Raw genomic sequence first — 14,017 nt, 5'->3', positions numbered from 1 at the left:
AAGAGCCTATTTTATTTTCTTGTTTCTCTTTGCTTATAGTTTGCATTTTGGGGAGTGCATTAATTTTACTTTTTCAGAACATTTTAACATTTATATATTATTCTTCCCTCTTCCCCACCTTTGTTTTAGTCTTAGATTTGCAATTGAATATATATCAATCCTTTTGCCAAAGGTTCTCCCATATCTCCTGGTTGGATAAAGCTCCTCCTGTGGTAGGTTCTCTAAGAAGGCCTCGTGTATAGTATTCCTTTGGTTCCTATGTATTTATTTATCTTATTATTATTTTTAAAATAAATTTATTTATTTATTCTTGGCTGCATTGGGTCTTCTTCATCGCTACGCATGGGCTTTCTTTAGTTGCAGTGAGCGGGGGCTACTCTTCGTTGTGGTGCGCGGGCTTCTCATTGTGGTGGTTTCTCTTTGTGTTGGATCACGGGCTCTAGGCGTGCGGGCTTCAGTAGTTGTGGCACAAGGGCTCAGTAGTTGTGGCTCGTGGGCTCTAGAACACAAGCTCAGTAGTTGTGGCGCACGGGCTTAGTTGCTCTGCGGCATGTGGGATCTTCCTGGAGCAGGGCTTGAACCCATGTCCCCTGCATTGGCAGGCGGATTCTTAACCACTGCGCCACCAGGGAAGTCTGGTTCCTATGTATTTAAAACTATTTTTCTATACTCTGGATACTTGAAGGACAGCTTGGCTGGATATGAAATCTTGAGTTTCTTAAAATGGTGTTCCATTGTTGCCTGGCTTTCTATATTGCTGTTTAGAAGTCTGATGCCAGTCGTTATCTTCCTCTAAGTTACTTGATCTTTATCCTTGAGGGCTTTAGGATTTTTTTTTCCCTTTATCTTTAAAAATCTAATAGTTTTACTAGGATAAGTCTCAGTGTTGCTCATTCCAGGTCAGTTTTCCCATGTACCTGGTGGGCCTTTTTAATATGTGTGTTCAGATCTTTTATTTTCAAAAAGTTTTTTAGGGTGATAATTTTAAATATTAGTTCTTATTCATTGTTTTATTTTTATTTCTTCAGGCACTCTTTATGTACATTGGATCTTTTTCTATCTTTCTTCCAACCATTTTCTCTCTGTCCTTTTTTAGTTCTTTATTAATCTCATTTCCATCCTCTTGGTTTTTTTCTTCTTTTTCTTCTATGCCCCTTATTAAAATTTTGTTTGAATATATTCTCCTTTGGGAACATTATAATTTAGTCTTCAATTTCTGATATGATTTTGATTTTTCTTTTATTTCTTTCCCAAGTTTAATCATCTCTTACTTCATTTCTTCATGTTTGTTTTCCATTTATATTCTTGGTTTTTGAATTTCAGATTCAAGATGTTTATTTCCTATCCCCAAATGCTTGAGTATTGTGTTATCATTTTCTTCTGTTTGCTAGTTGTTCTTTTTGGGGAAATTTTATTTATTATAATGTTTTGGTTCTTATTTTCTTTTTTAGTCTTATTGTAGCTTTGCACAGATGGAGATTACTTACCTATATGCATTTTGTAGGTAAAGTTAGTAGTTTGGGACGGTTTACAAGATTCTTTCTTAAAGAAATTCAAGATTGTCATCTTCTGTCAGTATAGCAAAGTGCCTTTTCTTTAATGGATGGCTTTTTGGAGTAGGGCATAGTGGGGAAGTGTTTTATTAAATTTTTTTTTAGTTCTCTTTATCCTGTAGGATCATAAATTTCCCCTCTTGCTTCTTTTTCTTCACCATTCAGTCTTCGAAGGGGACACTTTGTTTTATCCTCCTCTTCCTCAGAAGTATTGCCTTTCTAGGACTGCCATTTGGAGGCCTGTGCACTTTTAATTCTTTTCTCAGTAGTCAGTATTCTAATCTTCCAGGATTCTTCTCAGTATTTTTGTCCTCGAGGTAGACTGTCTGCGTCTCAAAGTGATTTTTCTCTGTTTCCTTTTTTCTCTTCCATGAGCTTCTGCTATACTCCCCCTCCCCACCCCTACCACTCTCTCTAGTAGTTTTGAGAGGGTGCTCAGAAGACAGTGCTGCTGGATATAGGTGTTTATTTTTCTACTTATAGGAATTTGAAGTTTGTGGTTTTTCTCTTCTAGTTACACTAAAGGCCTGGGATCTGTGTAGTTTTACCTGTATTTCTTGTTGATCTGTTTGCTTTTTTAGGGGGTGTGAGGATTTGGGAAGAACTAATCCCTGACCCTTTTAATTTAGCATTTAGTTTAACTTAATGGTACACTTAAAAATTTTTTTTTTACTTATTTATTTGGCTGCATTGGATCTTAGTTGTGGCATGCAGGGTCTTCGTTGTGGCATGCAGAATCTTTCACTGCGGCATGTGGGCTCTCTAGTTGTGGCGCGTGGGCTCAGTAGTTGTGGCATGCAGGCTCTCTAGTTGTGGTGCACAGGCTCCAGAGTGTGTGGGTTCAGTAGTTGTGGCGTGTGGGCTTTCTAGTTGTGGTGCGTGGGCTCTAGAGGGCGTGCACTCAGTAGTTGTGGCGCAAGGGCCTAGTTGCCCCTTGGCATGTGGGGTATTAGTTCCCTGACCAGGGATCAAACCCATGTCCCCTGCACTGGGAGGTGGATTCTTAATCACTGGATGACTAGGGAAGTCCCTACTGGTACACTTTAAATAAATAAAACTAAGAACTAATTTACTCATATATGGAAGATCCTCCCACTTACATTTAATACTCAAGTAAGACAATATAGAGCTATTTTTCTTAGTTTGTATGTGTGAATTTTAGTGATTTTTACATCTAGGCAGAAATGAAACAGAACAAAACACGAAGCTTTTTGCTTTTCTTCTGAAATATGAAAGCCCTTCAAGATAATCAGAAAATAAACCTTGATAGTGTTCTTTACTGTTTGGAGAATGGTTATTTTGCATTATGATTGAATTTAGTCAAACATCCAATCAGTTTACATTAGTCATTTCTCATGATAGATCTTTTATGTCTTTGCTAATTCTGCCTTCTGTTGGAAGCAATGCTGTCATTGAAATAATATGAAAAATTTCATATTCCTTTAATATGATTTCTTTAGAAGAGTTGTTTCTTTTCATTTATAGGAATGATATCTGTGGGGTAATAACACTGGCACTAATCTTAAAAACTTGATTGTCTTATACCGTTGCTGAAATCTTTTAAAATAATCATAATAGTTCACATTTATTGAGTATTAATATTTATCAAGGATAATGCTCTGTAAGAGTTTGATTAGCCTCTCAGTTTTTTAAATGAGAAGATTGAGGCTTAGGTTGATAAAGAAAATTGCCCACTAATGGCAGAGCTGGATTTGAACCTAGGTCTGTCTGGTGCCAAAGCCCATGATCTATTATGTGTTTGACACCTTCCCCTTTGGGCCCTGAAATTCATCATTTTTTTTCCATTTGTATGCAACGTGATGATGTATATTTGCCTAGTGTTCTATTTTTTTTTAAGTGCTTTCTAAAATTGATCATTTCATCCTCTACCATCTTATACAGAATCTTAAGTCACATCTATTTGATAATTGTTGATTTGATTTAATTATTTTTAGAAGCCATATAAAGGGAAAAATACTGAGTCATTTAAAAAGTGAATAATTTAGAAAACTATCATATAGAGTGATGGGAAAGAGAAAGAGCTTATTAAAATTGTACAAAACATTAAAAAGTAAACATTTTCATATGAATTATAGGAGATGTTATTTTCTGTAAATAAAATTTGTTAAAAACGAATAATCAATAATTAAAAACAACAAAAACTCATTAAGAAAGTCAGGTATGCTGACATGGCTAGTCTCTACACAACATTTTAATAGTCTTGGAAAGCTTGACCTAGCAATTGATAAGAAAGAGAAGTCTAGAGGCAGCCCCAAAATTAATACACAGATACAGTAAATACTTACTGTTAGCTCTTTTGTGAATTTCTTCCCTTCAGTACTGAAAAGTACTCTCTCATTTGACCAATGCACAATTTAAATGCTGGGAAGTATGGTGACTTTTTTCCTATTGTTATCTATATCTTTCTGCTAATTCTGCCTTGTCTAAGTACAGAAGTGATGTGAGGATCTGGAGTAAGCAGGAATATAATCTTAATTGCAAGTTATTAGTCTATTTTTTTGCAGGATGAGCTGATCTCAGGATTTAGTGTACCCAGTAGAATGAAAGTTTGTGAGGAGTGTGTGATGTTTATATGTCTAGTATTGGGTTACAGCCTTCAATTTAAAACACCCCATTAAGAAAGTTGGCATAAATTTTGCTTGGTTAGAAGAGGCTATAAACATTTACACCTTATCTTCATTGTGTTCTTTTTTTAATGTTTATTTCTTTTCTTTTTTAAATAATCAATTAATTAATTAATTTTTGGCTGCATTGGGTCTTTGTTGCTGTGCGTGGGCTTTCTCTAGTTGCGGCAAGTGGGGGCTACTCTTCATTGTGGTGCACAGGCTTCTCATTGTGGTGGCTTCCCTTTGTTGCAGAGCGTGGGCTCTAGGGCATGCGGGTTTCAGTAGTTGGGGTGCTTGGGCTTCAGCAGTTGTGGCTCGCGGGCTCTGGAGTGCAGGCTCAGTAGTTGTGGCGCACGGGCTTAGTTGCTCTGTGGCATGTGGGATCTTCCCAGACCAGGAATCAAACCCATATCCCCTGCATTGGCAGGTGGATTCTTAACCAGTGCGCCACTAGGGAAGCCCTTCATTGTGTTTTAATGAGAGTAGATTGATGGATTCCTTTTTGTGAAATTCTCCTTAGGCAGTGGTAACCAGTGTTGTTCCCAGATGTAGTTCTTGGTTCCCCTTCCTATTATTTGACAGTCGTCACCTCTTCTGATTTCAGTGGCAGGTGTTACAAAAAGCATTTGATTTACACTTAATCTTTTTTTGTTAGAAATAGTTATTTTTTAATCAGAGCTACCATTAGGTACATTATAATGCATTTCTTATGCAATAACCAGCCATATTTCCTGTTTTTAGTTTAATGTATTCTAAGAAGGCACTTAGGGTGCTAGTTTCTTTTACAATTCTTTCTCCACAGGCTGCTTTGTACCGCCTCAGTGGAGACTGGAATCCCTTACACATTGATCCTGACTTTGCTAACTTAGCAGGTGAGTTGCTAATAATGTGAGCCAATGAAAATATTAGCTCAGTTATCTAAATAATACTTAAAGATGTCGCTACTTATGACTGGAATTTTGAGTAACATTTAAAAAATAGCCCTCTCCTAATATGTTTATGCAAAGGACATGGAAAGGTGGGAAGTAGTGTTCAGAAAATGGTGTACGTGAAATTCAGATTATGGTGGAAGGTAGCTCCTGCTAGTGCAAGGTCTAGGATAGGACCATGGGGATGGGTATCTGAGTTATCATGAAGGTCAAAGCCGTTGGAGAGGAGAGGAAAGAACTGAAAGGTTGAAGAAGGATCATCTACATACATGGATATTGAAATCACTGTGGATGATTTCATGGTTACAACCAAAGCTAAACAAAATAATTATTTGTGTCCCCAGATCTCTGATATTCCTTTCTTTTTTGTTTTTTCTTTTTTTGTTTATTTCATAATTTTTTTCCCAGGAAGTATTATTTATAAAATATTTTCCATATTTCTTAACACATTATTGACCGGAGACGTATTAACACCATAGGCGTTAATTTCTGCAGAAATCCCCCCAGTCAATAATGTGTTAAAATAGATGGTATGATTCAGGCTAATGCAGTTTAAAAATGTATTTTTCAAGTCCTGAATGAACTGTTCTTGGTTTTTAAACATGAAATGTGCCTTTATCTAACTAAATTCTCTCTCTCATTTTTAGGTTTTGACAAGCCCATATTACATGGATTATGTACATTTGGATTTTCTGCCAGGCATGTTTTACAGCAGTTTGCAGATAATGACGTGTCAAGATTCAAAGCAATTAAGGTGTGTGTAAATTATTAATAATTTAACTACTTGTTCCTTTTTAGTTTTAGAGGAGTCTCAGTGACTTCACTTAAAAATAGGTACTGTACTGAAGTTATTATTTTTATTATTTCATTGACTTGGCAATCAGCAAGTTTTCTTTTTGTAGCTATAAATGCCTCTATTACACATGCATCATGAAGGATATTATATACAGTTATACTTTTAACAGATTAATTTGATTGTTTTATAAATAGTTAGGAACATACATATAGCAGCATATATGCCTTAACAAAAACTCGAGATTTACCTTTAAAAATTTATTTATTCATTTTTTACTGTTTTATAATTTGCCTTAATTTAATTGAAAATGTTAAGTGGCTGCATTTGAACTCTAATAAACATGCACCTATATCAGTATGTTGGCTGCATATTGATTTTAGTTTTGCACTTTTTTTTTGTGGTCACTTTAAATTTATTTATTTTTGGCTGCATTGGGTCTTCCTTGCTGTGTGCGGGCTTTCTCTAGTTGCGGCGAGCGGGGGCTACTCTTCGTTGCAGTGCGTGGGCTACTCTTCATTGCAGTGTGTGGGCTTCTCATTGTGGTGGCTTCTTTTGCTGCGGAGCACAGGCTCTAGGTGTGCGGGCTTCAGTAGTTATAGCACGCGGGCTCAGTAGTTGTGGCTCGCGGGCTCTAGACCACAGGCTCAGTAGTTGTGGCGCACGGGCTTAGTTGCTCCGTGGCGTGTGGGATCTTCCTGGACCAGGGCTCGAACCCGTGTCTCCTGCATTGTCAGGTGGATTCTTAACCACTGCACCACCAGGGAAGCCCTAGTTTTGCACTTTTAAGTTGGCTTCAAGTTTTCATCCATTATAAATTACAAAGAAAACTGACTCTGCACAGTTTTGCATAAATCGAAAGACATATACTTAAAAAAAAAATGAAACAAAACTTTAAGGCAGTGTCAAATAGCTCTAAAAGCTTTTATCAGTTTGTGATCCATGCAGCAGTGGAAATTTATTTTCTTATGTCTTGCCTTTGATAACACTGATTATTCTCATTATTATAACTATTTTATAGTTATTATTATAATTATTTTAAAAATCAGTCAGTAATATGTACACAGAGCAAATAAAATAGTATAGAGAATTAGGAAATAAAAAGTGTAATTATTCTATCCTATACAACAACCCCAGGTCTTATTCCTCAGACTTAATTAGTACCACTTTTAACTGCTTCTGTTAAGTTGTTCTGGTGGTTACCTATATAACTCTACTTAATATGATTATTCTTCTGTGTTTTGATTTGTCAAGATTAAACTATTTATTGATTCTATACTTTGAAAGACAAAGAATTAACTTTTACTAACTATATCCTTTCTCTACTAATTGTATGGTATTACTATTTTTATGAATTTAAATATAGCCCAATCTCTGTTTCTTCCTTTTATGCTCTCCAGCCTCTCCCCCAAATTCCACCCCCCCTGCTGCAAAGTGGAAAAGTTTCATATTAAAACATTTTTAACCCTAAAACACATTTTTTTTAAAGGTTCGTTTTGCAAAACCAGTATATCCAGGACAAACTCTACAAACTGAGATGTGGAAGGAAGGAAATAGAATCCATTTCCAAACCAAGGTATGAATAATGTAGTTAGAGGTACATTGTTTTGTTACCCTCTTCACTGTATCCTATAATTATGTTCCATCCTAGCATTCTTTTGGTTATTACTATGGATATGATATAAAACTTAGAAAGTTTTTAAAAAAAAAATCAGTGGTAACTTTTAATTGAAAATAAGATGCCTCCGTACCTTGTTTTTTATTTTCTGTTTTTTTTTTTTTTACAGTCCAGGTCTTTTATTTTCTTTACCCCCATCATGCCATGAATTCATAGGGAATGGGCTCCAGCAGTTCAGGCTCTTTTCCATTGGTTCTCACGAGGTGTGCTTCCCTGGGTGGAGCAGGCTGGCTCTTCAGCTGAACCCAAGTACCTTTCTCTTTGGCTTCCTTCTTTTTCTGATCATTTTCCTTCACTTGTTTCAGGAAGCTATCTTGGCTCTTAGAGTGCTTAACATGCTTGATACGCACATTAATTCTCTTGGCAAGAATCTTGCCCTTAACTTGTTTGTTTACAATGATGCCAACAGCATGCTGAGTAACATTGTAGACTCTCCCAGTTTTGCCATGGTAACATTTGTGGGGCATTCCTTTTTGAACAGTGCCCGTTCCCTTGATATCTACAATATCACCTTTCTTGTAGATTCGCATGTATGTGGCCAAAGGAGCAGCTCCGTGTTTTCTAAAAGGCCTAGAGAACATGTAGCGGGTGCCCCTCCTCTTTCCCTTTGTGTTGGTCATTTTGGTGAATTACTGGAAGATGGCAGTTCTGGCCGAAAAGAAGCTATTTTCTGTTTTTTATTCTCAGCAAAATTGGTGCCTATCTACATAGCATTTCTGAAAACCCAACCAACCATATCTTTTTTGGCTCAACCCATCATTCAAGTTGTTGTCAGAATATAATCTTCAGAAAATTAAAGGCATGACTCTCAGACAGATATAAAATGAAAATGTGATGAAAATTTATTTAATTCCTTAATGAGGGAGCTAGCAAGATGATAAAACTGGTTCAAAGGAGAACTAGAACAACAGGGTTTATGTGGTCCAACAGGGAAAGCATTCTAAAATAATTTTGCTGAGTTAGAGACAAAACTAGTTAATTGTCCTATAAAACAGTAAAACCATATCTGTTATGGTTATATTTCCTACTGGACAGAAATCGTGTGCATCTTGATGACACAAAAACCCACAAATTAACATCTTATGTCACAGAGTCTGGGCTTAATTAATAGTAAGTAACAAGACAGAGTATATCTCCCTATAGAGTTAAGTAATTTTGGGGTGAGGCTGTTAGCAGTGCTCCGGTAAAATACTAAAAGGACATGCAATCAGCCTTTTATAAGTTTTTTACAGATTATTTTTGTTAATGCAATTGACCAGGGTGATACTTTTTGGCCTGATCATTTGTACTACATTGATGGTTTGTGTCGAGCAGTTTAAATACCACCACCAACAATAATAACAGCGTAAAGTTGTCGAGTACCTACAAACAGGCTATCCCATTATTTCTACTATGCATAACAACTCTACATGTAACTTAGGCAAATCTAGGTTCAGGTCTCTTAAATAACTTGCTCATGGTCACATAGAAAGTGGTGGAGCTGGGATAGACACCCAGGTCTGCCTGGCTCAAGGCTTAGTTCCTAGGCCCTAACTTATTATTTTTTTTTTACTGTATCATGATCTCTTTCATAAATATAAATACTTTGCAGAACTCTTCTTTGTATGGCTGCCTTCTGCTTATTACTTCCTGATGCTTGCAGTATCATTTTCCTGCCTCATGGATGCACACTGTTTATTTCACTTTTCAAATTTCTTTTGTCTTTTTGGCTTCAGTGGAAGCTCTACCTTGTCCTTAGAGGTAGCCCCTTACTACTTCCCTTTCCCTCATCCATATAAAAACACATACTGGCTTTCTCTGAAATCCTCCTACAATTAATGTTGGTGCCACATATTCTGGAATCCTCTTATTTTCTAATTATTTCGTCTACGTTTATTCATTTATTTATTTTTAACATCTTTATTGGAGTATAATTGCTTTACAATAGTGTGTTAGTTTCTGCTGTATAACAAAGTGAATCAGCTATACATATACATATATCCCCATATCCCCTCCCTCTTGCTTCTTCCTCCCACCCTCCCTATTCCACCCCTCTAGATGGTCACAAAGCACCAAGCTGATCTCCCTGTGCTATGCGGCTGCTTCCCACTAGCTTTCTATTTTACGTTTGGTAGTGTATATATGTCCATGCCACTGTCTCACCTTGTCCCAGCTTACCCATCCCCATCCCCGTGTCCTCAAGTCCATTCTCTACATCTGCATCTTTATCCGTATCCTGCCCCTAGGTTTTTCAGAACCTTTTTTTTTTTATATTCCATATATATGTATCAGCATACGGTATTTGTTTTTCTCTGACATACTTCACTCTGTATGGTAGTCTCTAGGGCCATCCACCTCACTACAAGTAACTCAATTTCATTTCTTTTTATGGCTGAGTAATATTCCATTGTATACATGTGGCACATCTTCTTTATCCATTCAACTGTCGATGGACACTTAGGTTGCTTCCATGTCCTGGCTATTGTAAATAGTGCTGCAGTGAACATTGTGGTACATGACTCTTTTCGAATTATGGTTTTCTCAGGGTATATGCCCAGTACTGGGATCACTGGGTTGTATGGTAGTTCTATTTTTAGTTTGTTAAGGAACCTCCATACTGTTCTCCATAGTGGCTGTATCAATTTACATTCCCACCAACAGTGCAAGAGGGTCCCCTTTTCTCCACACCCTCTCCAGCATTTATTGTTTTTAGATTTTTTGATGATACCCATTCTGACCAGTGTGAGGGGATACCTCATTGTAGTTTTGATTTGCATTTCTCTAATAATTAGTGATGTTGAGCATCCTTTCATGTGTTTGTTGGAAATCTGTATATCTTCTTTGGAGAAATGTCTATTTAGGTCTTCTGCCATTTTTGGATTGGGTTGTTTGTTTTTTTGGTATTGAGCTGCATGAGCTGCCTGTTTATTTTGGAGATTAATCCTTTGTCAGTTGCTTCATTTGCAAATATCTTCTCCCATTCTGAGGGTTGTCTTTTCATCTTGTTTATGGTCTCCTTTGCTGTACAAAAGCTTTTAAGTTTCATTAGGTCCCATTTGTTTATTTATTTATTTATTTATTTATTTATTTTGCGTTACATGGGCCTCTCACTGTTGTGGCCTCTCCCGTTGCGGAGCACAGGCTCCGGACGCGCAGGCTCAATGGCCATGGCTCACGGGCCCAGCCGCTCCGCGGCACGTGGGATCCTCCCAGACCGGGGCATGAACCCGTGTCCCCTGCATCGGCAGGCGGACCCTCAACCACTGCGCCACCAGGGAAGCCCCCATTTGTTTATTTTTGTTTTTATTTCCATTACTCTAGGAGGTGGGTCAAAAAGAATCTTGCTGTGATTTATGTCATAGAGTGTTCTGCCTATGTTTTCCTCTAAGAGTTTTATAGTGTCTGGCCTTACCTTTAGGTCTTTAATCCATTTTGAGTTTATTTTTGTGTATGGTGTTAGGGAGTGTTCTAATTTCATTCTTTTACATGTAGCTGTCCAGTTTTCCCAGCACCGCTTACTGAAGAGGCTGTCTTTTCTCCATTGTATATTCTTGCTTCCTTTATCAAAGATAAGGTGACCATATGTGTGTGGGCTTGTCTCTGGGCTTTCTATCCTGTTCCATTGATCTATATTTCTGTTTTTGTGCCAGTACCATACTGTCTTGATTACTGTAGCTTTGTAGTATAGTCTGAAGTCAGGGAGCCTTATTCCTCCAGCTCCGTTTTTCTTTCTCAAGATTGCTTTGGCTATTCAGGATCTTTTGTGTTTCCATATAAATTGTGAAATTTTTTGTTCTAGTTATGTGAAAAATGCCATTGGCACTTTGATAGGGATTGCATTGAATCTGTAGATTGCTTTGGGTAGTAGAGTCATTTTCACAATATTGAGTCTTCCAATCCAAGAACATGTTATATCTCTCCATCTGTTTGTATTATCTTTAATTTCTTTCATCAGTGTCCTATAGTTTTCTGCATACATGTCTTGTGTCTCCTTAGGTAGGTTTATTCTTAGGTATTTTATTCTTTTTGTTGCAATGGTAGATGGGAGGGTTTCCTTAATTTCTCTTTCAGATTTTTCATTATTAGTGTATAGGAATGCAAGAGATTTCTGTGCATTAATTTTATATACTACTACTTTACGAAATCCATTGATTAGCTCTAGTAGTTTTCTGGTAGCATCTTTGGGATTCTCTGTGTATAGTATCATGTCATCTGCAAACAGTGACAGTTTTACTTCTTCTTGTCTGATTTGGATTCTTTTTATTTCTTTTTCTTCTCTGATTGCTGTGGCTAAAACTTCCAAAACTATGTTGAATAATAGTGGTGAGAGTGGGCAGCCTTGCCTTGTTCCTGATCTTAGTGGAAATGGTTTCAGTTTTTCACCATTGAGAATGTTGTTGGCTGTGGGCTTGTCATATATGGCCTTTATTCTGTTGAGGTAAGTTCCCTCTATGCCTAGTTTCTGGAGAGTTTTTTTCATAAATGGGTGTTGAATTTTGTCAAAAGCTTTTTCTGCATCTATTTAGATGATCATATGGTTTTTCTCCTTCAATTTTTTAATATGGTTTATCATATTGATTGATTTGCGTATATTGAAGAATCCTTGCATTACTGGGATAAACCCCACTTGATCATGGTGTATTATCCTTTTAATGTGCTGTTGGGTTCTGTTTGCTAGTATTTTGTTGAGGATTTTTGCATCTGTGTTCTTCAGTGATATTGGTCTGTTGTTTTCTTTCTTTGTGACATCTTTGTCTGGTTTTGGTATCAGGGTGATGGTGGCCTTGTAGGATGAGTTTGGGAGTGTTCCTACCTCTGCTGTATTTTGGAAGAGTTTGAGAAGGATAAGTGTTAGCTCTTCTCTAAATGTTTGATAGAATTGGCCTGTGAATCCCTCTGGTCCTGGACTTTTGTTTGTTGGAAGAGTTTTAGTTAACAGTTTCAATTTCAGTGCTTGTGAATGGTCTGTTTATATTTTCTATTCTTTCCTGTTTCAGTCTCAGGAGGTTGTGCTTTTCTAAGAATTTGTCCATTTCTTCCAGGTTGTCCATTTTATTGGCATATAGTTGCTTGTGGTAATCTCTCATGATCCTTTGTATTTCTGCAGTGTCAGTTGCTACCTCTCCTTTTTCATTTCTAATTCTATTGATTCGAGTCTTCCCTTTTTTTTTTTTTTTTTTTGATTAGTCTGGCTAGTGGTTCATCAACTTTGTTTCTCTTCTCAAAGAACTGGCTTTTAGTTTTATTGATCTTTGCTATTGTTTCCTTCATTTCTTTTTCATTTATTTATGATCTGATCTTTATGATGTCTTTCCTTCTGCTAACTTTGGGGTTTTTTTTTCTTCTTTTTCTAAGTGCTTTAGGTGTAATGTTAGGCTGTTTATTTGAGATTTTTCTTGTTTCTTGAGGTAGGATTGTTTGAAAGATTTTTTTTCTGAAGTATAATGGGGAGTAGTCAAGGGAGAATGATCTTCCTGATTGTTAAAAGTCAGTTTTAATAAATGCTGCCTTAAGTTTTAGACATTGTCCTATACATTTGTAGCAATACCATACTTTTATGAAAGAATACCACTGGAATAATCTTAGCTGATGTATTAGGAATTAGTATTAGAGTTCCTTTAATATTTTATAAAAAGGCTATTTAAGTATTACTTTATACTGTTTACACTTCCTTTTTGAAATAAGAGCTAGAATTATTTCTTTAAAAAGACTGTGGTCTGTTCCTACCCAATTTTATTCTATGTTAACCGAACAAATACACTTTATGTACCCCTACCTCATGTGGATTTTGTGCCATGCCTTTTACTATTTATAAGAATTAAGTAATTCTCACCCTGGTTCCCCATTAGACATACTTATATTGGAAAAAAAAAAAACCCAAATACCAATGCTCAGGGTCCACCCCAAACCATTTAAATTGGAATATTTGGAGATGGGACCTGGTCATAAATATTTTTTAAAAGGGCTCCAGTTGATTCTACAGTTAGGATTAATTAACACTTGTATTAAATCAGTAAGCCTTCATGTTTATTTCTCTTGATATTTAATTTATGAACTGTTTATTTAATTTGGATTATTTTCTTTTTCATATGAAGAAAAATGTAAATTTCTTTTAAAAGACTTTATACTGTTTCACAATGAAATTGTATTTTCATTGGAATCATCGGAGTGAACTGGTTGTTTTTTTTTTTTCTCTTGTACCTTTATAAGATCCAAGGAACTGGAGACATCGTCATTTCAAATGCATATGTGGATCTTGTGCCAACAGCTGATGTTTTAGCTAAGACACCATCTGAGGTGGGTTATAACCACTGACCTCCAAGTCATACCCTGACCTATGAATTTCAATTGAGATCACTTTAAGAATATTCAGTCTACTTTAGAAAATTAAGAGCTATGAAAGATTCTTAATTGTGGAAGTGGAGAACAGTAATTTAAAACTGCTTGGAGAAAAAGGA

At 36.4% G+C, this 14,017-nt stretch overlaps 2 protein-coding genes across 4 annotated transcripts in view; one reads left to right on the top strand and one right to left on the bottom strand.

Annotated features, from left to right (window-relative positions):
- HSD17B4 (hydroxysteroid 17-beta dehydrogenase 4) overlaps nt 1-14,017 on the top strand; it is a gene marked incomplete at its 5' end in the record, with an annotated part of 90,339 nt that overhangs the window by 56,330 nt on the left and 19,992 nt on the right. For all 3 annotated transcript variants that reach the window (XM_079702355.1, XM_079702353.1, XM_079702354.1), the window contains 4 exons: nt 4,983-5,052; nt 5,757-5,863; nt 7,392-7,478; nt 13,770-13,856. In XM_079702355.1, coding sequence (XP_079558481.1) covers nt 4,983-5,052; nt 5,757-5,863; nt 7,392-7,478; nt 13,770-13,856 — 351 coding nt within the window. The remainder of the gene's footprint in view (nt 1-4,982; nt 5,053-5,756; nt 5,864-7,391; nt 7,479-13,769; nt 13,857-14,017) is intronic.
- On the bottom strand, nt 7,718-8,200 carry LOC307052879 (large ribosomal subunit protein eL21-like; the record flags this gene model as incomplete). The annotated part of the gene is made up of 1 exon (XM_079704045.1): nt 7,718-8,200. One exon carries the CDS (start codon nt 8,198-8,200, stop codon nt 7,718-7,720), a length of 483 nt encoding a protein of 160 aa, XP_079560171.1.

The sequence above is a fragment of the Hyperoodon ampullatus genome, assembly GCF_949752795.1.
Source record: "Hyperoodon ampullatus genome assembly, chromosome: 4".
NCBI classification, from domain to species: Eukaryota; Metazoa; Chordata; class Mammalia; order Artiodactyla; family Ziphiidae; genus Hyperoodon; species Hyperoodon ampullatus.
This window is presented reverse-complemented; position numbering and strand designations above follow the sequence as displayed.